General features: G+C 39.4%; 2 protein-coding genes and 1 long non-coding RNA gene across 5 annotated transcripts; 2 read left to right on the top strand and 1 right to left on the bottom strand.

Moving 5' to 3' along the window:
- The first annotated feature begins 5,748 nt into the window (after window positions 1-5,748).
- Window positions 5,749-10,414, top strand: LOC146718924 (cell surface A33 antigen-like). Its single transcript, XM_085457629.1, has 7 exons — window positions 5,749-5,922; window positions 6,515-6,687; window positions 6,799-7,018; window positions 7,342-7,506; window positions 8,115-8,231; window positions 8,348-8,474; window positions 8,881-10,414. The coding sequence occupies exons 1-7, from the start codon at window positions 5,883-5,885 to the stop codon at window positions 9,323-9,325; spliced, it is 1,287 nt and encodes a 428-aa protein (XP_085313755.1). The 5' UTR covers window positions 5,749-5,882; the 3' UTR covers window positions 9,326-10,414.
- A 4,927-nt stretch (window positions 10,415-15,341) lies between these two features.
- On the top strand, window positions 15,342-17,421 carry LOC146718923 (cell surface A33 antigen-like). The gene is made up of 5 exons (XM_085458004.1): window positions 15,342-15,384; window positions 15,820-15,992; window positions 16,108-16,327; window positions 16,526-16,710; window positions 17,260-17,421. The coding sequence occupies exons 1-5, from the start codon at window positions 15,345-15,347 to the stop codon at window positions 17,419-17,421; spliced, it is 780 nt and encodes a 259-aa protein (XP_085314130.1). The 5' UTR covers window positions 15,342-15,344.
- Window positions 17,422-22,440: 5,019 nt separating this feature from the next.
- Window positions 22,441-25,458, bottom strand: LOC146718922 (uncharacterized). Of its 3 annotated transcripts, none has more exons than XR_014920576.1 (4): window positions 24,336-25,458; window positions 24,069-24,217; window positions 23,205-23,367; window positions 22,441-23,127 (listed from the first exon to the last, which is right to left on the bottom strand). It is a non-coding gene; the product is annotated as an uncharacterized LOC146718922 (long non-coding RNA). The 3 variants fall into 3 exon arrangements; XR_014920575.1 differs by having other exon boundaries at window positions 24,069-24,454; window positions 25,141-25,458; XR_014920574.1 differs by having other exon boundaries at window positions 24,069-25,458.
- Window positions 25,459-26,231: the final 773 nt, after the last annotated feature.

Raw genomic sequence — 26,231 nt, 5'->3', positions numbered from 1 at the left:
AGTCATTTGCTGAGTTTATTTTAAAAAGATTTTTCATTTACTAGTTTTTAAGTGTTGCCAATTTGCGGCTCCACCTTATTATGTATATCTTGATATTATTGTGCCACCTAATGGACGTCTGAATTAATAACAGTCACTAGAAACGCAAAGAGAGGAGGTTCTTCAAATGCTGTGCTTTTAGCCTACATTATATGGGACTATTAATGTAGCAAAACTATTTGCGCTTGTGTTTTTCAAACTGCATGCGTGTATCGTGATCTATGATGGATCACAATACACAGATACAGGGAGTGCAGAATTATTAGGCAAGTTGTATTTCTGAGGAATAATTTTATTATTGAACAACAACCATGTTCTCAATGAACCCAAAAAACTCATTAATATCAAAGCTGAATGTTTTTGGAAGTAGTTTTTAGTTTTAGCTATTTTAGGGGGATATCTGTGTGTGAAGGTGACTATTACTGTGCACAATTATTAGGCAACTTAACAAAAAACAAATATATACCCATTTCAATTATTTCTTTTTACCAGTGAAACCAATATAACATCTCCACATTCACAAATATACATTTCTGACATTCAAAAACAAAACAAAAACAAATCAGCGACCAATATAGCCACCTTTCTTTGCAAGGACACTCAAAAGCCTGCCATCCATGGATTCTGTCAGTGTTTTGATCTGTTCACTATCAACATTGCGTGCAGCAGCAACCACAGCCTCCCAGACACTGTTCAGAGAGGTGTACTGTTTTCCCTCCTTGTAAATCTCACATTTGATGATGGACCACAGGTTCTCAATGGGGTTCAGATCAGGTGAACAAGGTGGCCATGTCATTAGTTTTTCTTCTTTTATACCCTTTCTTGCCAGCCACGCTGTGGAGGACTTGGACGCGTGTGATGGAGCATTGTCCTGCATGGAAATCATGTTTTTCTTGAAGGATGCAGACTTCTTCCTGTACCACTGCTTGAAGAAGGTGTCTTCCAGAAACTGGCAGTAGGACTGGGAGTTGAGCTTGACTCCATCCTCAACCCGAAAAGGCCCCACAAGCTCATCTTTGATGATACCAGCCCAAACCAGTACTCCACCTCCACCTTGCTGGCGTCTGAGTGGGACTGGAGCTCTCTGCCCTTTACAGATCCAGCCACGGGCCCATCCATCTGGCCCATCAAGACTCACTCTCATGTCATCAGTCCATAAAACCTTAGAAAAACCAGTCTTGAGATATTTCTTGGCCCAGTCTTGACGTTTCAGCTTGTGTGTCTTGTTCAGTGGTGGTCGTCTTTCAGCCTTTCTTACCTTGGCCATGTCTCTGAGTATTGCACACCTTGTGCTTTTGGGCACTCCAGTGATGTTGCAGCTCTGAAATATGGCCAAACTGGTGGCAAGTGGCATCTTGGCAGCTGCACGCTTGACTTTTCTCAGTTCATGGGCAGTTATTTTGCGCCTTGGTTTGTCCACACGCTTCTTGCGACCCTGTTGACTATTTTGAATGAAACGATTGATTGTTCGATGATCGCGCTTCAGAAGCTTTGCAATTTTGAGACTGCTGCATCCCTCTGCAAGATATCTCACTATTTTTGACTTTTCTGAGCCTGTCAAGTCCTTCTTTTGACCCATTTTGCCAAAGGAAAGGAAGTTGCCTAATAATTATGCACACCTGATATAGGGTGTTGATGTCATTAGACCACACCCCTTCTCATTACAGAGATGCACATCACCTAATATGCTTAATTGGTAGTAGGCTTTCGAGCCTATACAGCTTGGAGTAGGACAACATGCATGAAGAGGATGATGTGGACAAAATACTCATTTGCCTAATAATTCTGCACTCCCTGTATAATCGGGCCATCTGGAAACTCCAGATGGAGGTTTTTTTTTCCTTTCAGATTACACTATCTCTGATGTTATTGTTTTTCTGGTGCTACTTGGTCAGCATGGTGGTGTGGTGGTTGTAGCAGATTGGTGACCTCTTGCTGGGATAGGCTCCAGCTCCTCCATGACCCTGATAAGGGTAAGTGGAATAGAATGGAAGGATTTTTATGTTAAAAGTAATCAACATGTTTTCTTTAGCCTTTTTGCAAAAGGCAAATGTATACCATTCAGACAAAAGACCTTTGTTGATTTGAGAAGGAATAACCCTTGTGGGATATTAGTCATCACATTTAATTTCAGTCAGAAGGTGGGTGGCGTGAATGCATATATTGTGCAATGTTACAATGCCACCATTAATAAAGCTATTAAATCTTACAATTAGCATCAGGTATTATACTGCATAGTGGCTGTGTGGGTGATTACCTTTGTCACTGCAGACTGTGGTCTAAAGTCTTTTAAATCTGCAGAACATTTCAGCCAGTTATTTTAAACTATACTGCCCTCTTGCAAAGTCCAAATGGTCAGTTCTGTGGCATTCAAGGAGACGAGGGATTGAAGATGTTTTTTTTAAGCCCTTCAGTCTCAGATGCAGTCTGATGGTTACAGGGCTGCAGTCGGCACCAGTAATGGACTTAATTTGGGTCGAGGATCGTGCAGTGTCTTGACAGACAGCCAACTGGATCCTCTCGCTCAGTGCTGGTGAAATATTTTTGGGTCTTCCACCTGACTTTTTTGTTCCATAACTTTTAGCATCATTTAAGAAATTCCAAATTACTGTTTATGTCTTTCAACAACCTGACCATATTCAAAACGGGAATGCTTTTTGCATTTGCCATCAGAACATCATGGCAGTGTGGCTACCTGACAGAAAATGTCAATGAACCCTAATTTTTGCACACGTTTAGCCTTTTAAATGCATGTGGTCCTAAACCTTTGATCAGCTGTAAAATGGCCTGTTTCAGTTTAAGCATTGTTTTTGATGAATTGCATTCTCAAAAAAATGTTTTGTCTCACTCCCATTTCTTGTTGTTGCATGTTGAAGCTCTACTTGGAAACTTGTTAAGATCCCACCATGCAAAATATGATTTTCTGCCATTTTTCAAATGGCCTTAAACTTTTGATCGGGATTGTATATGAGATCTTGTGCACTTATGTACTAACCAGATGATTTTCCCTGTGGCCTCAAATCTGCCAGTTGCCCAGCAGGTTCCTGCAGAACGCGATGAACTCTCAGCTGCCACACCATAATGGAACCTTACATGCATCAGGGAGAAAAAAGAGCCAATAGATGCAAGCAGTCAGGCAGAAAGTTTAACTGTGAGAGACCAATTATGGTTGATCCACAGAAACATTTATACTACACAGATTTCACAGGTACAAACACAGAAAGAAAAATCAACCAAAACCCTAGCAAGGTGTCACGGATAAAGAACATATCTAATCCAATTCATGTTGCTCTGAAGAACTGCCAGGTAATTTAATATGCTGTAGAGAGGTCTGAAGCCATTATGTGGAGGTGAGATAATAAAGTCAAGAAAACAAGAAAAGGGGCATTAGTAGGAAAAGATGGGGGCATGGACTACCACCGGTGAGGCTCGGGGGTGTGAAATTTATGGTTTTCAGGGTTTTTATCGGGTGTTATCGTTATTTTTTTTTTAATAGTTTTTATCGTTAACTCTGTTTTTGTTATATTTATCCGTACAGGGTTAGAGCAGAGGACACAGAGGTCACCAACTTCTTGCAGAGTCAGTTACTACAGCTCTCCAAACTTTATGTGGCCTTCAGCTCAAGAACAGTGCACAGAGCACTCCTAGGAAAAGCTTTCAATGGCCAAGTAGCTCGTCACAGCCTTACATCAATGCCTTGCACCAGTGCACAAAGCAAGGTCCATAAAGCCATGGATAAGTGCACAGAGTCCTGATAGAACCCCCTTTTGAGATGAATTAGAGCGGAAACTGCTAGTCAGGCCTTCCAGTCTGGAAAACTTAACTGAAAGACAACCACATGGGTGACTTAACAAAACCTCTAAACCAAGAACACCGACTGTACCCGGATTCCGTTTTTCATGTTCAGAACCACCCAGTGAGTGACAGCACATAAAGAAGCTGATGCAGGTACACTCATGACATGCGCACAGTCTTTTTGAAAGTTAAAAATATACGTTATTATGCTCAGCAGCGTGAGAAAAATGTTTATCTGTTTTAATGTGCTGGGACATAACTGTTGTTGCTCCCTAACAAAGTCAAAAAAGGCACTCCTCACCGAGAGGAAGTGGCAACAGTGCCCTTGTTGTACCACATGCAGATGATAACCATGAAAGTATTCTCACACGATGTGTTACACATACACATACACTTTTATTTTCTCTACTTCCTTGGTTTTGTTTCAGTTTTACGATTGGGTTTTAGGTAGCCTTCTGTTTGAATCAGTTTAGATTTTATTAGCTGTGCCAACTTTCTTTGCAGTGTTGCTGACTGACGCTTGTTTTTTAATTTTTTGGGACAGGATGGTTGGGTAGCAAAAACAACATCAAGGGTAAGTGAAAGGTAGGAAGTCAGCGAGTAGCAGGGAAGGGATAAAAATATGCCATGACCTTTTTTAAATACGACTTAGAAAATATCAGAAGTTATGTTACTGTGAGAAAAATAACATCAAATCAAAATGCTCAAATCTAATTCCCTAATACAGACAGAGCCAGACCAACTATACTGGGAGACTATGACTGGTTATGCACTTAGAAACTCAAACAACCACCTGACAGACCTGAAGGAGAGCGTGGAAAAACACTGTATCCTTACACTGTGATAGAGGAAGTCAGCTGACATGACACAGTCGGTATCAGACTCATGCCTACAAAATATCAGATGACAATGGTGGTGTCAAGTTTTGGAGACGCACAATTATTTTTATCAGTTTTTATTCAGCTGTAAAGCTACAACTGATGACATTTAGTCAACACAGGAAATCGTCAGCAATATTTTAATTGTGCAGGTTGCACAGTAAAAAGGGATGTGGCTAGGGTTTAGTTCTTGCACGTGTTGCCTTCTGGTAATGGAGTTGGTAACTGAGTTATAGTCATGAAGAACTAAATGCTAAAATCTTAATAATGAAGGCAAACAGGCCACCATTGATGCCCATGCAGCACAGATAACACACTGGCTTCCATCTTTGGGTCAGCCCCATTTTTTCTTTTTGTTCAATTTAGCCATATTTATACATTAAATCATTTGTAAAGGATTATTGGACACAAACACGGAAATTAAGGGTGAGTCCCACACAACCCCAAATATACACAGTCCTATTAATTATTATTTCGAAATCAGCCATTTTAAGAGGACAGCACACTTGGTTTTAGTTTCAGCGTTGCGCCTTTGCGTGTGATGCCTTTGGGCGATAACCCCTGTCAAACCAGTTTGACGGGGAAACAAACAACCGCACCGCCTACTCAGACTGTCGAGTGTTCGTCGTGCTTTTTTTTTTAACGCCCTTCGTTTTTCTCACTCTTACAAACTAAAACCAAATGTTCCAAAAAAAAAAAAAAAAAAAGACAAACAACAAGAAATAATAAAATAAAGGAGATACTTAAAAAGTGAAAGAGTGATTATTTTCATATTTTGTTCTCTCAACAAGACAAACTAAAGATTTCGAGGTCCAACTGTAAAAATTGGGCATGTAATATTTTAGAATTAGGCCTGTGGTGGAAATAAACTTGTTGTCAAATCCTGAGAAGCCGAATCTAAATAATGGAGTATCCCTGAAAAGGCAGGTATGCTGGAGCAAACTACAAGCTAAAACACGTCAGGTGGGTGGAACAAAAATGTCACCTGAACCTCCAAAGGTGACGTGATTGGCAGGGAGCGCTATCAGTCAACCGGAGGCAGCGAGCGCAACATTGTTCGCAGACTGTCGGGTTTCGATGCAAATGTTGTTTTCTCATTTTTCTTATAAAGGAAATAAGTAGATACTGAAGAGTCAGTGGGTTTTAGTTTGAAGCAAGTAAGTGTTTGCCATGGAGAAGAAGAACTTTTCCTTGACGCTTCTGTGTCTGAGTGAGTATCTTTTTAAATAAACGCTTCTTTTTCTGCGCCTCATCTAGCTGCCACACCTGTTTGCGCACCGTCAGGATCGCCGTCTAAAAAGGGAGCAGGCCCGAGAAGCCTGATTAGAAGGCATTCTTATTTTTAAATGGCTTTTAAAGTACCATATTCCAGTGTAAGCAAATGAAGTAGTAATAAAAGTCATGAAAACAATTATTTAATGGCAGGCTTTTTGAAAAGTAAGAACCGATTGTTTTTCGCCGTTTATCTTTTGTGCACGGAACTTGTTCCAAAATTGAGCTGACACTCAGTGGATGGCTGTAACAGACGTTTGTTTGTTTGTTTGTTTGTTTGTTTGTTTGTTTTTTTAATATAATCAAATAATGATCATAAGTTCCTTTTTCAAGCTTGGTTTATTTAGTAGGTGGGTGTGGGGGTGGAGCAGTGTTACTGGTCAACTTTGATTTTCTGCTGCTGAACCATTATTAGCGAAGAATCCATGAAGACAAATGATTCAATATCAGAATGTTGTGTTTTTATACATACAGGATAGCTGAGAGTGCTTTATATTGATCTGTCTGATTTGTTTGTATGTCCATCACAGTGCTGTCAGGTGTCGGTGCCGTTACTGTTACCATCCCCCAAAGTCAGTATGAGTATGCCAGAGGGGACAACATCACACTGCCCTGCTCCTTTATAACGACAGCTTCGATAACCTCCCAGACACAAGTCGTCATCACTTGGTCTTCTTTGACTCAGCAAACTACCATTGAAGAGGTTGGCATCTACCTATCTTTATGACTCTCTCTAAATAAATATTAAAATCCTGAGATGCAAACATGTCCTTGTGAGTTTTATTATTCCACTAATCATGTCATTTTCTAACAGGCCGTGATCGCCACCTACTATCACAGCGCTATCCCAACTACTGACATAGACACTGACTATGAAGGTCGGTTGTCCCTGGATGTAGATGTCACTCAGGGAAAGGCTAACCTGAAGCTTTCCTCCATCTCACTAGCTGACAATAAAAATTTTGAGTGTCGTGTGCAGATCCCAGGTGACAAGAAGGGCAAACAAACTGCCATCACAAACTTGGTGGTTCTAGGTAATATGTCAGCTGTCGTTTCTTCCTTTATACATTATACGATGTTACACTCTGATGTTTAACCTTTATATGTTCTGATATGTTGGTTATTCCTAATGCAATGAATTATCGAAAAGAGTGTCTGTGCATGTTTCAACACTTACTGTATCCTGTATATGCATATTTTGAAAGGTCATAATGATTGTGGGCTTGCTCCTGCTGTTCAGAGATATCACTGTTAATGGCTGAATCCATCTGCTATACGTCAGCCCTGTTCGGGATGTGGCTTGCCTTGTATTCCATTACTAAAGTAATCGCACTAAATTTATATTTGTCTTCTTTAGTGGCTCCCTCTACACCTGTTTGTAAGCAACAGGGAACAGCACAGTACGGCCAAGATATCACATTAACCTGTGCATCTGCAGAAGGATCTCCAACGCCCACTTATAGCTGGAAACGTTTTAATGTGCAGAATCAGTCTGTTCCTCAAGACTCTAGAACCACTGACAGTAAGTGATATTCTGATTCTTTCAAATCTATGTCCCATATCAGAACATAAAGTTTTACTAATCTTTACTTGCAAGAACAAATGTGGACATGATCAGAGAGACGCTACGCTTGGTGTACAAGTGAGCTTAACTTTTGCTACACAGCCACTGTTTGGTATTTAATATTGACGCATATTAAACATGATGAAAGTGAGCAGGAGGTGTAACATGAATGACATTCTAAAGATGAAAAACCACAGGAGATTCAGAATTGTCTCAACAATGGCTGGTATTTAGTCTCTGCTGCAGTTTGGTCTCACTAATGAGGTGACACTTAAATATTTGTAAAAATATTAAATTCAGCTCTGCTTTAGTTTGCTAAAAATAGTTTTATTAGTGAATCAATGCTGAGTGTCTATTTTATTTTTAAAAAAAAATTTAAGGAGAAGTGGCAGAGACACAGAGGCCAAGAATGATATCAGTCAGATGTACGGTTTCATTCTTCTCTATCGCATCCTGTATTTATCTATTTACTCGGCATACTTACTTTACTCAGCATACTGTTCAGAATGGCCAAAGATAGAGGTCATATATTTTTCAGTATATGTGACTAATTCTTTGTGTTTCAGAGAACGGCATCCTGTCTCTGTATAATATCTCCAAAGATACATCAGGATACTACGTCTGCACCTCACAGAACAAGATCCGTTCTGCTACTTGCAACCTCTCCCTCTCGGTCATGCCACGTAAGAGAAACATTTTTATTTTTTTTCTTTCAATAAATAAATCTTTACTGAAAATTATTTTGATGCAAACCTCTGTATTGTTCCTGCACTTAACCTGTCTGTTCTCAACCCTGCAGCATCCCTGAACATTGCTTCCACTGCAGGAATAATTGCTGCAGTTGCTGCTGCCTTGGTTATACTCATCATCGTCATCTGTTGCTGCTGTTGCCGAAAGAAGAACAAAGATGAGGAATACGCTATGGGGTAATGTTCCTCTTTATTATAGATACAAGCAGTTAACACAGAGACGCTCGTACTGAGTGAATGGGATGTTTTCTGCGCAGTATTCTTTTGGAATAAATCTTTTTAAGTGATTTAAAAAATGATAAAATTTGTACATATTGTGTTTGAGGTTCCATATGGCTTTAATCAATGGAAGTGGCCATTCCTGCTGAGTATACAAAAGACAAAAAAGGAATTTTGTTGGTTTAAAAAGCAAAGTCACTTTGTTTTTTAAAATCCACTTCATAATAAATTAATGGTGACAGGAACAGATGCTAACAAAGGAGATGGTGCAAAAGAAATCAATCAAAAGAAATCAGCTGAATAAACCACATCGGTTCTCCCAATAATTTCTCCACTCTTGATGTCTGTTGTTTCTACTTTCTAGAGTTCGTGAGGGGGATGAGTACCACGACAATGAGCCGGATAGAAACGGTGAGGGTCGACGTGTTGAAGGGCAGGGGAAGGACAGTTATGAGGACTCCAGTGTAAAGAGGACTGAACGCAATGAGGAAAAGAGTCAACCAGATCGCAGCGACTATGACGACCGCCGCAGCGACTACAATGATCGGCGGCGCGACGATTATGACGACCGCCGCAGCGACTATGACGACCGCCGCAGCGACTACAATGATCGGCGGCGCGACGATTATGACGACCGCCGCAGCGACTATGACGATCGGCGCCGCGACTACAGTGACCGTCGTGAGCGCTATGATGACGATCGCCATTATCAAGATCGTCGCCGTGATGACAACCGCTATGATGATCGTGACCGTGATAGACCACCAGTGCCCAACAGTAAGCCCCCAAGGAGGGACTACGATGACTAAAACCTCCAACCTGTAGCAAAGCACCAGCTTTGTTACATGAGAGGGGGGGACCTAGCTATATCAAAATGGACCCCCCATGAAACAGCAAAATTAGGGCTGAAAGAGTAATCTGTTCGGAAGGAATAGTTTTAGATCCTTTTGAGTAGGGACAGAGATTTGTGGGGTTAATCTTTAAAAAGTTTGAAAACTGCCCAGGAAAAGATTTGTATGCACACGTCCTATTCTACGAATATAGAGAACTGGACAAACATTTGACAGAGCGCCTGCTAAATGTATGTTTTAGAGGTTCCGATTTTCTGAATTTTTGTCTTAAGTAACTTATAACGTTAGGATAAAGACTAGATAAGCAGCTTATTCTCCTGATTAAGATTCTGAGCAGGCGTGATTTATGCACACATTCGCTCACAGTATACAAGCGTTGACTAAATTTTTGTTGTACAGTAAGAGAACAGTTAAGTGGCTGTGTCTCTTTGTACTGCTAGTTTTATGTAGGCATTTTTTGTAAATAAATAATTTTGTTCTATCACAGTTGTTAAAATCTAACATGTTTTAAGTCATTCTCTCTGATAATGAGTGACATGTGTCATGTTTTCCTGTGAATTGTGTGCGAGTGTGACACTGGTCTGGTCACATTCTGAAGTGAATCATGGCTCGACACACAAACACAGAGGCACAACAGATATGTTTTATTGAAGCTGTTTTTTTTACTTTTGTTTTTGGGCATTTTATCTCTCTTGGTGTTTTCTTTATTTAACATCCTTCTACGTTGGTATTACTGGTAGTAGTCACAGCAAAAACTCTTCAGCTTTTGTTGCATATACATACATACATACATATGTATGTGTGTATATGTAACAAAAACTGGCACTAGAAGATTGATGACTTCTTTTTTTTTTTTTTTTTTTTTTCTCCTCCATCAAATTCAAATATTGTTTTTGTACACTGAATATATACTTAGATGCTGTTTTGTACATTTTGCATTGATGATGTTATGACTTTTACTGAGAATCATCAAATTCTTATGCAATTTGTTGTATGAAATATGCTGTTTATATACGATAAATAAAGTTGACAAGGCTTGGCTTTCGACATGTGACTCCAGAGCTCAGTTGCTTAATGTTGAGTTCCATATATGCTTTTAACAACTAAACCCCTTAATTATATCTGTGTGGTCATTACATAATTGGCTGATTATGCAACTGCATTACTGAGCAGGTTTTCAAATGATGTGGTCATGCCGCCTATGTCGATTTAAATTTTAGTGTGTTACATTTTACACATGTATTTGATGACTAGTTGAAAAGCATATGGATGTAAATAATGCAACATAGTTTAGACAGCGCCACAGCTGAACTCTAATACTGCGAAAAGGACTAGGAGAAAACACAAGGTGATAACTTAGAAAGCAAAACTCTAGTAACATAAACATTAAAGAAGGTGTATTCATCAACTCAGTGGTGTAAAACAAGTATGGCTGTGTGTTAAGTCTATATGGAAAGCAAGAGATGTAGAAAAACACTAAACCCCGGTGTGATTCATCCAGGTAATCGCATTTAGGTCAGTACCTGCACTGCAACTGAAAAGGAAAAACAGAGACATCTAGTGCTCGGATTACTCCGGCAGAGATCACAACAGCGAACGCAGTTCTATTTACAGTGACAGAGTCACACAGCGAGTCTTCATATTTGAATAGCTGGAGCACAGAATGTGGACAAGTTTGTCTTTGATAAAAGCTTAAGTATAACTAAAAATGACATGAACTCTCACTGCTGTCACAGAGCAAATGAAGTTGGTGTGGGCCACAAAAAACCAGAATAACTCAAGTGTAATTTCTCTCCTTGTAATGCAGGAAGGACAAAGTCAAGTGCCTTTGAATTAGGGTAATCATTTTTGGGGATGGACCCACAAAGGTGTGTACCTGGAAATACTACACCCTGGCACCTTTGCTCAGGAGCTGAATCATCTGCTCTATGTGGAACTGAACAAATTCACTAAATGTGTCTCATATCTCCTTGTTCTCAAAATAACTTTAGACTTTAATAAACACATCGAGGACTCACACTTACCACAGCAGATTTATTTTAAATGTATCAATTTTAGTTTAATTAAACCAGCTGAAATGTATTGTTCTATTAAAGCAGCTTATACTGCTTTAATGCTACACACACATACAATGTAAGTGGCACTGATATTGCTTTAATTGTAAAAATCAAGAAGCAAGTTTTTCAGGCAACATTTTGGATCTATTTGACATGTGTCGAAATTCTTTTTTTGAGAGAAGACAAATATGCTCAAATTATATGTTCCCAAAATGTATTATTAAACAATTAGAATTTCTAAATAGTTTTACTCTCTAAAAGCTGTGGGAAGTCCTTAGATCCTATGTCAGTTTCATCTACTGCACCTTTCAGACATCCTCCTGTAATGGGAAATGATTCTTCCCACTTTTGTTGTTGTCAGTGGTACCCTCATCCTATATGTAAGTCTTCATATCTGTAGCTGTGTAACTGGTGTTCGAGACAGTGCATATGTGGTTTGTATTAGAATATGCTTTTAGAAATAGTGACCTTCTGAGCATACTCCAGGCACGCACCTTAGTAGTGAGGTCGGAGGACGCCGGGAGCGTGTACCCAAGTGGAGGCTGAAGTGGGTGGAAGCGGAGAAATCTTCTGTGTGTGGTGTGCGTCATTGCTGCAGGGAAGTTGATGGAAGTTATTGATTTACCTGTTCTTTTCCTGATCATATGCCTCTTTTTGTAATATTTAAGAGTTGTAAGTGTGTTGTTTATAGGGTGATGCAGACTACGTATGACACTTTACCCTGTATCTGAGGTTTAGTTCTCTTTATGTAGACTTTGTGTAGTCTTTAACCGTTATACCGATTAGATGATAGAAACTTAGTTTAACTTGTCTGTGGCTTGTATGTAATGTTTGTATCAGGTGGAAACTAGTGGCAAACTAGACAACATATTTGTGGAGGGGGCATGTGAGGGCATGTCTATCTCGCTTATGGCCTGTATAGCCACTAGATGGCACTGTTGATTATATTTAAATATGAATGCCTTAATTCCTATATTGCTAGGAAATTTGGTTTGAAGACAAATCTCTAGATTAATACTTATTTAGGACCTGTTAACAGCTTAAGTAACTTAGGATATTATATTCATATTTATCTGTATATTGTGTTCTGTTAATGTAGTTGCTATTTCATTGTTCATTTACTTTCAGACCATACTCACACTGTCATTCCTACTGGTGCTACTGGTACAAATGCAGTCTAATTCTCAGACTGCATTTGAGGGGACAAAATTACACCATTTAAGAGATCCACTTTACATACAGTCCTACCTGCTAACACTGTTCAATCATTTGTGAGCATGTTTAATTTTATTCAGGGAGATTTTAGAAGCAAAATTTTAAATGTTAAACAGATTTCTGTTAGGAGTCAGTTTATTTTTACATTCATAACACTAAATATCATACATAAAGACTAGGGTAGCAGCACAAAACCAGATGTTTATCAGCTGATAAAAGAGCTACACGACCAGTGTTACTGACGTTTTTAACCACGGGTGGAAGAGGTTGGCTTATTACCAACTGGGACTTTTCTCTTTGTTTTTCCTTGCCATGGTTCAGAGTCATGGGGTAGCTAAACACAGCAGAGCAGGGAGGAAAAGTGTGCCTGAATGAGAGGAGCACTAGTCATACTACACCAAATAAATAAAAAATTAGATGATAGTGAAAAAGCTGAAACTTTTCTATCTACTACAGAATTTTATCATTTTTATATAGGTAGATAATGTGTAGTTAAAATTCTGTAGACTGAAGGAAAGCTGACTTTATTTGTTCCGGACTACTTAAGATCAAAGTGGGTTGCTAGTGGTTGCCAAACATTAGGAAACAGTTGCGAAATTCACCTTGAGGATTTTGTAATATGTTTTTGCTCCAGAAGTGGTCGCTTGTCTGAAAGGCATGCGTTTCATTACACACAGTTATGTACACAGTGCAGTGCTGAAACAGGTTGTTAAACTGAGATTGTATTAACAGTTATGTTTGTGGAAGCTGCCCTGCTCACCTTTTTGTGTTAATGACTGGGGAGGATGGAAGGAGAGAATATAGCATGGATTCCAAAATGTCTCTCTTTAACAATGATAAACTCTTAACTTGGGTTTTAATGCTTGTTGGTCCACCAAGCTGCAGTCAACTGTTTTTTGCTTTAGTCATGTGTCAAGTACTAACACTTAGACAGACATAAAACAAATACAGAAGCATACAAGCGATGGCAAAACAAGCGTGAAATGATCTTGAAATGTGGGTACGTGTGTGTAGATATGTGTAGGTGTGTGCACATGTGTGCATTTCTGTGCCTGTGTCCATTTGTGTCTGAGTACAAGGGTGAAATGAAAGAGGACTTGTTATTTTTACAAAATCTTGCAGCAGGGTACAACTACACACATAAAATCTTCTGGTGCCACTTTATTTACTGTTACCATCATCATCAATAATGATTACCACCAAATATTAAACAAAATGTGTGTATCACCATCTGAATATAAATACACACGAAGAGTTACAGACTCCTCCAGGTGAATATGCATTCTCTGGAGTAGAATGCATATCCATTCTCTGCATAGGTGTTTTATATGATGCTGTCTTCATTAGATTTTTATTATTTTATTTTTTATGGCCCCATTACAGCCTTTTTTGTTATTGAGTTTTTTTGTTTTATTTTGTGTCATTCACTTCCCTTGTGTCCGTTGTGTCGTGTCTAGTCATTCCTTGTCTCTATGTTCATGTGTTTTCTGTTTTACTTTTACAGTCTGTGTCCTTATGTTTTGCTCGTCTGATCAGTCACAGCTGTGTTCCCCTCCTGTCTGCTATCTCTTCATTACCCTTTTGTGTGTATATATGGTGTGTGTTTCCCTCCTTTCCTTGTTGGACTGTCTGCATCTCTTCCTCCATGTTACCTTTGTGTTTTCTCCATCAGTTTACCCCGTGTTTCCTGGTTTCTCATTCCTTGCTTCTGGTCTCCATTCTCAGGTTATGTGTTATGCTTAGTTTTCCCCAGTCTAGGTTTGTGTTAGTTTTCTCACACCCTCCTGTTTACAGTGTTTTGCAGCCAGAAATAAAGGCTAACTTTCTGTTATCATCCACCCCTCATCTCTGCGCCTGCATTTGGGTCCACAATCTTCTCATGCCATGCAGCTGCTCCGACAGACGTGACATTTTGGAAGGACTCATCTGCTAGTTGGTTTTATGATTTAGGAATCTTACACAAGTATGTATAAATAAATTTATTAATAAAGTTACTATTACTGTTTCATTGGACTCTGTCCTTACTGTCCCTCTTTTAGCTGGGATGACTAACTGGTTACTTTAAATATGCATGAGTAATATACAGTGTATGTATATTGTTTTTGTGTATGTGCAATACTATTTAGAAATGCAAGCAAAACAGCGTACTCTGCACTCTTTTGATTCAGCAGCAGGTACGGTGGATGTTCTGATGATATCATTCTTTTTAGGCCACAGGACAGAGTCTGACCTGAACACACTGACTAATGTTTGATGTTTAACTATATTTAGTTTAAAGGTTCAGAGCTCTTATGTGCAGCTTTTATATTTGAAAAACAAAAACAGAACAGCGCTGACTGATGTAATTACGCTCTCTGCACTTGCAGCAGTAGGCCTACTCTCACATCTTATTTTCAGCGCCAGTGTTCCACTTTATTGTAATCATTTTCATACCTTTTAAAAAATAGATCTCTATGACCCATTTGTCTGGTACTGTCCTTGAATCCTTGACCGGAGTAGGAGGTACAGACGTTATGTATATTGTGTGTCACAAGGGACGAAGAGTCAAGTGATCATCAAACACCCACTTTTATGCACACGGACCCTGAAGCAGAAAGCCTGAGTTAACAAAGTAAACTTATAAAGCAACTTCGCATCATCCCTCACACGGATTTTGAGTTTGGATGTGTGTGAGGAGCAGCTCAGCTTCCACCTTTGGGTTTGCCATGGAAGAGAGGATTTATGCTTTGATGCTTCTTTGTCTGGGTGAGTTATTCTACTGACAAACATTTGCTTTTTTCCACTGCGCCGCACCAAGCTGCCTGAGAAGCCTGTTTAAATGTGAGTCTACCTGAAACTTACAGATTTACTAAATTGATTATTTAAAGTGTGATTTTTCCAAAACAAAATGAGCAAACAAAGACTTGGTTGTGTCAGCCGTTGATAAGAATGTGTTCTGTTTCCCTCAAAGCATAGATGGATTGCTTTACAACATTCATTCAACGCGGGATTGTAACAGATTAATATTTTCGTGTGCAATTTATCTGTGTTACCATATGGCTGTAACTTCTTTTTTTCACAACCCCTCCATTTCCAGCAAAGAATCTGCACATGAAAAATTTCATAAATTACTGTCTTTATAAATGTAAAACAACCACATACCCAATATGGCATAAGTGAATGTTTTTATGTCCATTACAGTGCTGTCAGGTGTCAGTGCCATTGATGTTACCATCCCCCAAAGGCAGTATGAGTATGCCAGAGGTGACAACATCACATTGTCCTGCTCCTTTACAACTACAAGTCCCATAAACTCCCGAACATTAGTCGTCATCACCTGGTCTGTTTTGAGTCTGCAACCTACCATTGAAGAGGTTGGCATCTACCCAGCTACCTACATCAAACTACCAGAATAAACATAAAAATGATGAGATGCAAACATGTCTTTGTGTTTTTTATTATTCCTCTAATCGTGTCATTTTCTAACAGACAGTGATCGCCACCTACTATCATTGGCCTACCCCCAGTACCGACATAGACACTGACTATGAAGGTCGGGTGTCCCTGGATCTAGACCTCACTCAGGGAAAGGCTAACCTGAAGCTTTCCTCCATCTCACTAGCTGACAACAAAGATTTTGAGTGCCGTGTGCATACCCCAGGTGACAAGGAGGGCAAAATATCTGCCACCACACGCTTGGTGGTTCTAGGTAGTATTTCATTTGTTTTCAAAGAAATGTTCTTCTGAAGTTAATTGTTTCTGCTTTTCTATATAGCATACCTACTGTACATCATATATTCATATATAACACTTTAAAGGTATTGTTTACCTGTTATCTGTTCTCTAATATGTAAGCGGGTCATTCTTAACCCAAGAAAGGATAAACAAGAATGGGTTTTTCTTTTAGCGGCTCCCTCTAAGCCCATCTGCAAGATCCAGGGAACAGCAGAGTACCATCAGAATATCAGCTTGATATGTGTGTCCGAGGAAGGTTCTCCACCCCCCACCTATAGCTGGGAGCGTCATGACATAAAGAACAACCCTGTTCCCCATGACCCCAGTACCACTGACAGTGAGAAACACATTGATCCTGTAAATCTATGTCACATAACAGGGATTGGCTTACACAGAGTTTTAAGATTTATTTCAATTTATTCAACTCAGTTGACCAAGTTTTTTTACTGCAAATCTCATTCTGGGAATCACACACATGCAGCACTTTTATCTATGCCTGTGTGATTTCTAACATTTTTTCACAATCTCTCACTCTAACGAATGGATCAAGGGAAAACTCTAGGTTCAGCATCTGCCTAAGAATACGTCACCACTCAGACTGGAGGAGTCACAGATTGAGCCCGATGACCTGCTCAGTGCTCATTTTGGTCACTGAAGAATAACTAAATGACAACTTCATTTAAAAGATTCAAGGACAGAAGGTGGCATAGGCAAGGAGGATTTCCTTGCCTCAGAGGCTTCACTCTGCTGCATTGCACCCTGCATATACTGATTACTGATCACGCTGTTCAGAATACCAAGCTCATGTTTTCCCCAAGCAATAGCACTGTAGAATTCGTTCATAACTAAATCATGATAGCTGTTACACTCACTTATTATTTGTGACTAATTTGTTGTCTTTCGGAGGGAGGCATCCTTTCTCTGTATGATATCGCCATCTGGACATCGGGATACTACATCTGCACCTCAGAGAACAAGATCCACGCTGCTACCTGCAACATCACCCTGTCAGTCAGCCCACCTAAAATAAGCCCTTCTTTAGGTTGGCTTTTGAACTTTTTTAATTAGTACATTTTTGCATAAATAAAACATGTAATACTATTTCTGTATTAGGTCTGTATTTCTGTAGCAAAGATAATGTTGTGTATTATTAAAATTGTGTTATTGTGAATCAAATTGTTGAATGAAATATGGCACCGTATAAAGCTGAAGCTGAAGTGACACCAGAGCTATGTTCCTTCATGTTGAGCCTAAGTCTGCTGTGTTCTCAAATATTTGTTCTGTAATCATCTACAGCTGTAGTTTATCTACTTCAGGATTAACACCAGTTTATGCAACCAGGCTCATGTGACCTGAAATGTTCTCTGAGTTATTTATTTGAGTTATAGTAGCTATTGATGCAACTTTTTACACATGAGAAATATCCACATGATTCTCCAAACATCACATTATCAGCCTCCCTCATGACAGGAGTCTTTGTACTCATTTGGCTCTCCTAACTGTCATGGTCCTGAGTCTGAGGACTCGGTGTTTTGTGTTTCTTTATATTATTCTTTGTTCTCGTTTATTCTGTTTTGTCTTTTGTTTAGGTTTGCTATGTGTTAGTGTTTTTGTTTCATGCCTGCCTGTGTTCCCTCTGTCTGTCCATGGTGTTATTGTGTCTGCTCATGAGTCTGCCTGTCAAGTTCAGTGTTCTGTCTGGTTCTCTGTGTCTGTTAGTTTCCTGTTTTATTCTGAAAGTTCATGTCTCATGTCAGTGTGTTCAGTTTTACCTCTCGCCTGCCTCGTTAGCCTAATTTCTCCCACCTGTGGCCCATTCCCTGATTACTCCCCGTGTATTTAAGCCCTGTGTTTTCCTGTGCTCTCTGTCGCGTCGTCTGTGTTACGCCGTGTCAGTCTTCACTACTCTGTGTGTAAGTGTCACAGAAATGGCTTATGCATAAAAAAGTTTAAGAGATGGTTCCAGCAGTTAAAATGTTCTTGCTTGTACGTTTCTGTGGCCAATATTGTAAGGGTGTGTTTATCTTGTCACAAAGAACAAGTTTTGTTACACCGCTATTATCGCGAGGTTTGGGCGTGATAGTATAGGCTGTGAGCCCACGTTTAATAATCACGCTAAGGAGTTCAGCGAGCTATCTGCAAAGGCCTGGTTAGTCTACCAGCGGTACAAGAATGCACAAGACTGTAAAGCTATTCTTCTAGGACCTCCGAAGTGGCAGGCGGCCACGAGTTTTCACGGCGTTCAATAAATGCAGCCAAGCGCCCGTCTTGAAGAAGCCGTGCCTGTGTTGTCATTTCGGAGTTACACTGTGTAACCCGGGCCCTATTTCAGGAAGCCAGTTTAGTGCAAACTCTGAGTAAGTATACCCTGAGTTAACGAAAACTCTGGGTTTTCGGTTTCACAAAGCGAGTTTAGATTAATTCTGAGTGAGTTACTATGACGACACACTCCGTGAAGCTAACCTGCCCCCTAGCAGGTTTACTTCAACTAACCCTGACGTACTCCGCCTCTGTGTCGGAAACCTGACTGTAGGAAGTGTCAGACATGGCGTGCCCCTTCCTTGAAGAGCCAGTAGATGTTGAAGCCCAAATTCTCCGCAGAGCTCTCCGCCGGGAGAGAGTGATTAGAGCGCGTTTGGACATTTTATCATTTCCTGATGATTTCCTGTGTGAACGTTACCGTTTTTCAGCACAATCTATAATTTATTTGAATAACATCCTCAGGCCTAATATTGCTCATGTGACACATCGCGGACATCCTCTCAGTTCTGTACATATTATTTGTATTGCACTTCGGTTTTTTGCAAACGGGAGCTTTCTGTATAATATTGGTGACGCTGAGCACGTTTCCAAGGCTACCGTCTGTCGGGCAGTCAGGAATGTTACAGTTGCACTGAAACGTCTCCTGTACTCGTCTGTGGTGTTCCCCGGTCATAGACCCACAAGATTTATCAAAGAGGGATTCCACAAAATTGCAGGTAGCAGGATGAACAAAACTTAATTCATGATGTGGTGATACTTGAACTACTACTTAAATTTTACATTTATTTTCACGGTTCCCAGGCGTGATTGGCTGTACAGATGGCACTCACATTCCAATCATTGCTCCTTCAGTAAATGAAGGAGAGTATGTGAACAGGGAGTCTTTCCACAGCATTAATGTGCAGGTACATAGTTCCCTGTAGCATTTCAAACTAACAAATTATTTCATTATAGTAATGGATGCTAATTTGTGTTCTCTGCACTGTGAAGATCATATGTGATGCTGCCAACATTATCACAAATGTGGAAGCCAAGTGGCCAGGCTCTGTGAGGGGTGGTGGTGGAGGACCCCCACCTGTTTTTCGGGCCTCCGCTTTTTTTTCTGTTGGCTATAACGGGTCACATTTGAGCATACAGAGTAAGCAAATATGTACTTGTAATGTGCTCAGATAATTTCAATAAGTGCTTACAGAAAGAAAATTAATGTAGCCTCTAACTGCAATTGATTTACATGGGACAAGCAGACCAAGCACTATGGCTCGTAATACAATTACACCTTACCTGTTTGGACTATATTTTTATATTTCATTTTTACTTGCTGCCAGGAACGTTTGGGGCCTGTTGGGTTGCACTTGTGCTCACATCATCACAAAATAAAATGTATAAAATAAAAAATAACATATAATAAAATAACGTGTTAAATGGGTGGAAATCCCTAGATCAATGTTTAAATTAACACTCACGCATTGACTCTGTCGGCTATGTTTTGCCATGCATGCTCCCTTTTTTTTGCAGCTGAGGTTGTGTTACTTTTTTTCTGCAAAATTTGCATGTTATCGGCATATGCTGGCATCAGAATTTCGGCCTCAAGCGCTGTAAAATACATTGACCGCGCCTTCTTTCCCTCCGTCTCCATGGTGACTCGCTTAATCTGTGCTCCACTAATCAGGGCTTTATGTATCCTCGTGCGCGCGCTTAACTTGGGGTTAAAGCAACTCCGCGTTGATTGAACTACTTGTTATCAGCCTTTCTGAAACCGAATATTCCGAGTTGGACAGTTCGGGGTTACTCAACCCTGAGTATCGTTTTTCACTCTGAGTTTTCTAAACCGGCTTCCTGAAATAGGGCCCCGGTGTTCATTCTGCGTCTGTCTGCCATCCTTCTCTGTGCATTTTGCCCCTCCTCCCGTGAGTGTTTGGTTTCTGGTTCGTTCTTTAGTTTTCCCCAGTTTAGATTTGTTAACTCCCTGCTCTGCTCGTCCTGTTTTTGTCACTTCTGTAAATAAACACTCACTCGCACCCTAGCCAGTGCCTGCATTTTGGATCCTTTTCTCAATACACCACACGACTGCTCCTCAGCCGTGACACTAACATTGTGTGGATGCTGTGTCACGCCCTGGGTTAGAGATCTGATTGTTTCTTGCTACAATCACCCTCTTTTACATCTTCTGCTCAATCTCCGCTACACAGATCACGCGAGAGTGAGATCATCTTCACCCCAGTATGTAGGAGACTCACATGCCCACTAGAGGGCATCATGTGTGTCACACTTTACCTAGGCGTGAAGTAATTATGCATGCTTGGGTTGCAGTACCAGCAGTGGGTGCTATCAAACACAAATATATATGGGTGTCTGTTGGACTTGGGGATGATTCTTTGATTTGGATCTGGACTTTGGGATGATTAAGTAATTCACAAAAATGCAATCACAAAACAGTGTACAAGATGCATTGTATGTTGGTGTGCTATCTGATAGTGTTGTATTATAACTAACAAGCTTAAATAAATGCATCAAGTGACAAATAAGTGACTATTTGCAAACTGGAATAACTTAGATCCAACTCTATGAGCTCAGCTTATGTCTCATCATTTTTCCTGCTGCTGCTTCACTCTCCAGTGGTTGTCTCAAATTAAGAACCATGAAGCTCACAGAGCTAAGTTGTGCTGGGTCGTTTTCACAGCTATAGTGTCATCTAACTGTGACTTCACTGCCTTTAACAGCTGCTGGTATTTAAATCATTCTTAACCTGTTAGTTAATACAGGTCACCAGTTTGCTTCCTGTCGCTCGCTTTAGTTTTTCTTGACAGATTACATTTGCGTTCTTGGGGAAAAACACAACTCAGTGTGCATAAGCAGACTGAACAGATAGGTAAGCTAAATTAAAGGCAAAGCCAAACTCGTCAAGTGGGCGAAACAAATGTTACCCAAACAGCAGAAAGCACCACCAATCACCCAGAGGAGGCTGGCATACCCATCGTAACTCACAGGGCTATATTTTTGAGCAGTTTCGTTTCGTTTTTATTTTATTTTACACAAAACTAGCAAACAAGGAAGAGTCAGTGGTTTAGCTTAAAAAAAATGTTGCTTGCCATAGAGAAGATTTTTCCATGTATACTTCTTTGTCTGTGTGAACATTCTTCTAAAAATCATTTGATTCTTTCCCCAGAGCCTCACCGAGATCACCGTGTAAAAAAGTCAGATGTTAGTTGCCTTTTCCAACTTCATCATATCATTTTTCATTTATCTTTTGCATTTGTTTTTTTTTTTATTAGCAAAATCAACATACAAACAAAATGCACCATATATTACACATTCAGAGAATAGACATTCCTTACATATTAGCAACTTTCATACATAGGAAAAAGAAGATATAAAGATGGGGTCATATAATTTAACAGATTATTAACTCACTAAATCAAAATCTTCCAAAAAGGAAACAAAAAAGCAGCCTTTTTCTTTTTAACTAAAGTCAAAGATTTAACCAACAGGTTTAGGTCGTTTCTCCAGTAAGCTACACTCAGAAAAATAAAGGTGCCAACTGGAACCAAAAGTGGTTCTTTAGACTGATGCCATAGAAGAACCTTTTTTGGTGCCACAAAGAACCTTTCAAACAATGGTTCTTTGAAGAACCATTTCTTTCAGTGGTTCATTGAAGAACCTTTAAAGGTGCCCCAAAGAACCATCAAGAAATGGTTCTTTGGGGCACCTTTAATGGTTTTTCAAAGAACCTTTTTAAAAATGGTTCTTTAAAGAACCATTTTTAAAAAGGTCCTTCAAATGGTTCTTTAAAAGAACCATTTTAAAGAACCTTTTTTGAGTGGTTCTTTAAAAAACCATTTTAAATCTTTCAAAATAAAATGCATCATAAATTGAATTTGAGTAGGGTAAAATAAATACGAGCACAGCAAAGACATATTAATGGTTTATTGTCATTTTGTAGTTACCAAAAGACAAAAAGGCATTTTAACCCTCAGCACAACATCACTACTAATACATGTCACATATTAGTGTTTTAAACAGTAATAATTAAATATATTTGCTATACTATAAATAAATATATATAAATACTATAGCTACAGATAACACAACAAATAATACATGTATTGTTTAATTAATAAAACATCAGAAAGTGATAAAACACATTAGAAATAGCAATAGCTTCATAACAGACCAATAAATCAACACATTTTCATCAGCAGATGTTTGCATGTTCAGTAAAATCATTTCAACAACAAGTTTATGATTAAAATGATCAATGAACTTCAGCCTTACGCTATGTAATGTACATTTCATGTTGTACTCATGGTCCTTTGTTAGTCCAGTTTAGGATAATGTCTCTGACGTATGTATCATATCAAATATATGTCATATTAAAACAAGCCCACACCTGCAGTTGTTTCAGTTTTTCACTGGTGTTTCCTGTCAGCTGGTCAACCTCACATCCATATCAGCCAACCAAACGACAAGTTCCTTCCTTTGTGCTTCAAATCCCTCCCACTCTGAGACAAGGAGCTGAAAGAGAGAGAAAAGAGTCAATTATAAAGAAGAGAGAAAAGTGAAACCCTCCTCAGAAGGTCTGACTCGCATACCTGCAGTTGACCTGTGATGGACCAGTTTGATGTTCACGTCATCCCTCGTCGATGCCAACAGCCGAGTCTGCAGGGTGCCCTGGAAGAGCTGAGTTAATGTTTGACTCCTCCTGGTCAGGCTCTCCAGCTGGATGAGCCGAGGTCTCCCCTCTCGCCGCTGCCTCTGAACACAGAAACACAAATTGCATCTGAAGCAGAAGGAGCAGATTTTTTTTGCTATTCTTTACTAAATCCAGGCTTGATCACGTGGAGGTATTTGGAAAACTTTTTTGGCCAGCGGACAACTGTTGTCTTGCAGAAAGTCAAATCAAACATATGCGATACACAATCAATTCACAAGAACACATTATAAAAAATAAGTCCAGTTCTTGCCTGATTTCAAGTGAAATCTGCAACAAATCAGGGTGACAGAAGTAAAACGAGTGCACAAAGCCTCACTTTGTACAAGCCTGCTATTACAGTTCTCCTCTATGCAGACGACTTTCCTGTTTTCAAGGCACAACTTGGATCTGCTGTACGAATCTTATGGATACACACTAAATGAAACAATAGTGTGCATGACTCCAGATTCTGATCCCTCATCCTAATATGGTCCCAACATAGCAACAACAATAAAGCAAATGTTGAGGCTTCAAAATACAAAGTCCATAAACCAATGGCTGACGTGGGTTTTATCATAAGGGTGATAAATATACAGATTTCAGTCTGTCTTAGAGATTTGATGTTCATTTACCTGCAGATGCACTATACGTACCTGCTCCATGGTTTTTCACAACATTTTGCACATCACTATTTAATACAGGAAGTAGGTGAACTAAAACAAGTCATCTTTCTTTGTGAGAGGACCATATTAATGAAACAAACCTCAATGACATCATAGGGATCCCTAAAGATGCTCCTGCTGCTTCTCTTCCTCCTCATCCTAAACTTCCTTCTCCTTGTCCTCAACTTCCATCCAATTGTAATTCAATCTAATTGTGTTTCTCCCCCTCCTCTTCCTCATTTTCTTGGAGCTGTGAACACAATGTGAATCTGGATTAATTTGTGCAAACAAGAAAAATCTACAGCCTTTTGGTCAGAGGTGCTCTTGTGATTTAAGCCGGGTAGAGTAGATTTATGTGTTGATGCTACCTGCTTCAGCTCTGGCTGCTGAGTGATATTTACACCCTGGCTGGATTACAAACTTTAACCATGTGCTGAACTTTGGCCCGGCGTTGATACCTCTTGTTAGTATAACGACCTCTTCTTAGCTTGTATGTATGATGGTGGATAAATGAAATATACAAAAAAATTATTAATTAAAAAAATAAATATTACAAAAGAACATCTATCTTGGAAACATCAAATGACCGGAGCATAACTTGTCAACTAGTCCGAAACTAAGTTATGCAGGAACAGTCAAAGACACACCGTCTCATGTCACGTTTCTATTCATTTCTATATAATTCGATTAGACAATAAAGAGTTATCTAATCTAATTATTCATTCAAAACACTTATGCATAGCTGTATTTTATACAGCTCTTACAGAATTAAAAGTACAGGTTCACGTGAGTATTTAATGTACGGCTCAGATCTACAGAATTTCAGAGTTTCTAGAGCAGACACAGAGCTCACGCCACAACAGGCTTCAGGCGCCATGTTAGTGACTTTAACAATATATTAAATTTTAATTTCGGTCTAGCTGACATTAGGTTATGTACGCAGCACGCAATTGAACCACATATTTTAGAAGCCAAAGGTTCAAATTAGCTGGGAGAACCTTCACTTAATTATAACAGTGGTTTTGTTAGGAAAACAGTTGGATACTAAATTGCGCTGACCTCAACGGCTAACGTATCTAGCTAATCGCTACTGTTAGCACAACATTAACAGCAAGCTACAATGACGAGTAACAAAAACAAAACAGTAATAAGGTTTTAATGAAAATGTTTTACCTTTTCTAACAGTCCCAGAATCCAGAGCTTCAAAGTCCAGCAGGTACTGAAGACTGTTATCCGTTTCGCTGTCACCGTCCGTGAGTTTTTTTTTCCCGAAAGGTCAAGGCCCGCCGCTCGCACACTCTGTCTGCGCATGCGCATCCCAACGACTGACCCCCTCCGTCCGCTCCCGGGAGGTTATAGTATGACGTGTTCTGACGTCACTCTCTCTCTCCCTGTCATTTATTTGGCTCGAAACACATATTAACAAATTGCTCAGTGATGAACAACTACTCAGATCATTTACCTAAGCAGTGCGCTTTGTCAAAACGAAGTGTGTTCATTACACTGACATTCTGTTCTGCAATTGTTATTTACTTGTATTTTATAATTTGACTTTACATACTGCTGGGTGGTTTGTAAAGTTTACAATAACTAGTATTATCATTATGCTATATTTTCAAAAATATATAATAATCTCAAAAGTAATGCCTTGGAGTAGAAAATAGTAATGCTTTATTAAAATTTAAAACTAAAGTACAGTATTTGAATGTGTGTATTGTGTCTACTGTTTGTTAACTCACCATATTCATAATGTGTTTGTGGGGTTAGGGGTGTGTGTGTGTGTGTGGGGGGGGGGTTAGGGTCTTTAGGCTTTGGCCCCCACCCCTGCCACCAGTATATTTTTAAGCAAATATTTCTAACTTTTATTTGAATATTCAGTTTCCTACCATCTTCTCTTAAAGGGTAATTGCCAGGTATCCCACCCTTCCCCTTCGCACACACATGCACACAAAGAAAACACACAGTATAATTCACAGCCTCGTTATAGTGAGTAAATATGTATGCCATTTACACCATCAAACTTAGATTGCTAAGGATGAAGAACCTTTTGTTCTTTAAAGAACCATTTGTCTTCATGGTTCTTTAAAGAACCATGAAGACATCTGAAGAACCATTTAAGAACCATAATTTTTCTGAGTGTAGTGTCATCCGCAGGTTGACTAATTATTAAAAAATTATCCATAATCTCAATACCGGCAATGCTGCTGTTCTTAATTAGAATTGCGAGCATCTCCACAACCATTATGAATAACAACGGAGAGCTT

This window comes from Copadichromis virginalis, linkage group LG1 (assembly GCF_057382275.1).
Source record: "Copadichromis virginalis isolate Kocher_CV1m ecotype Utaka linkage group LG1, C_Virginalis_male_GT1.1, whole genome shotgun sequence".
NCBI lineage: Eukaryota > Metazoa > Chordata > Actinopteri > Cichliformes > Cichlidae > Copadichromis > Copadichromis virginalis.
Note: the sequence above shows the minus strand (reverse complement) of the source record. Positions and strands in the feature narration are given on the sequence as shown.

Coding starts and splice junctions, on each gene's coding strand:
- LOC146718924 (XM_085457629.1), top strand. CDS start 5,883: ATGGAGAAGAAGAACTTTTCCTTGACGCTTCTGTGTCTGA. Junction 5,923..6,514: donor CTTGACGCTTCTGTGTCTGA/GTGAGTATCTTT, acceptor TGTCCATCACAG/TGCTGTCAGGTGTCGGTGCC. Junction 8,232..8,347: donor CTCCCTCTCGGTCATGCCAC/GTAAGAGAAACA, acceptor TCAACCCTGCAG/CATCCCTGAACATTGCTTCC.
- LOC146718923 (XM_085458004.1), top strand. CDS start 15,345: ATGGAAGAGAGGATTTATGCTTTGATGCTTCTTTGTCTGG. Junction 15,385..15,819: donor TTTGATGCTTCTTTGTCTGG/GTGAGTTATTCT, acceptor TGTCCATTACAG/TGCTGTCAGGTGTCAGTGCC. Junction 16,711..17,259: donor GTGAGAAACACATTGATCCT/GTAAATCTATGT, acceptor TGTCTTTCGGAG/GGAGGCATCCTTTCTCTGTA.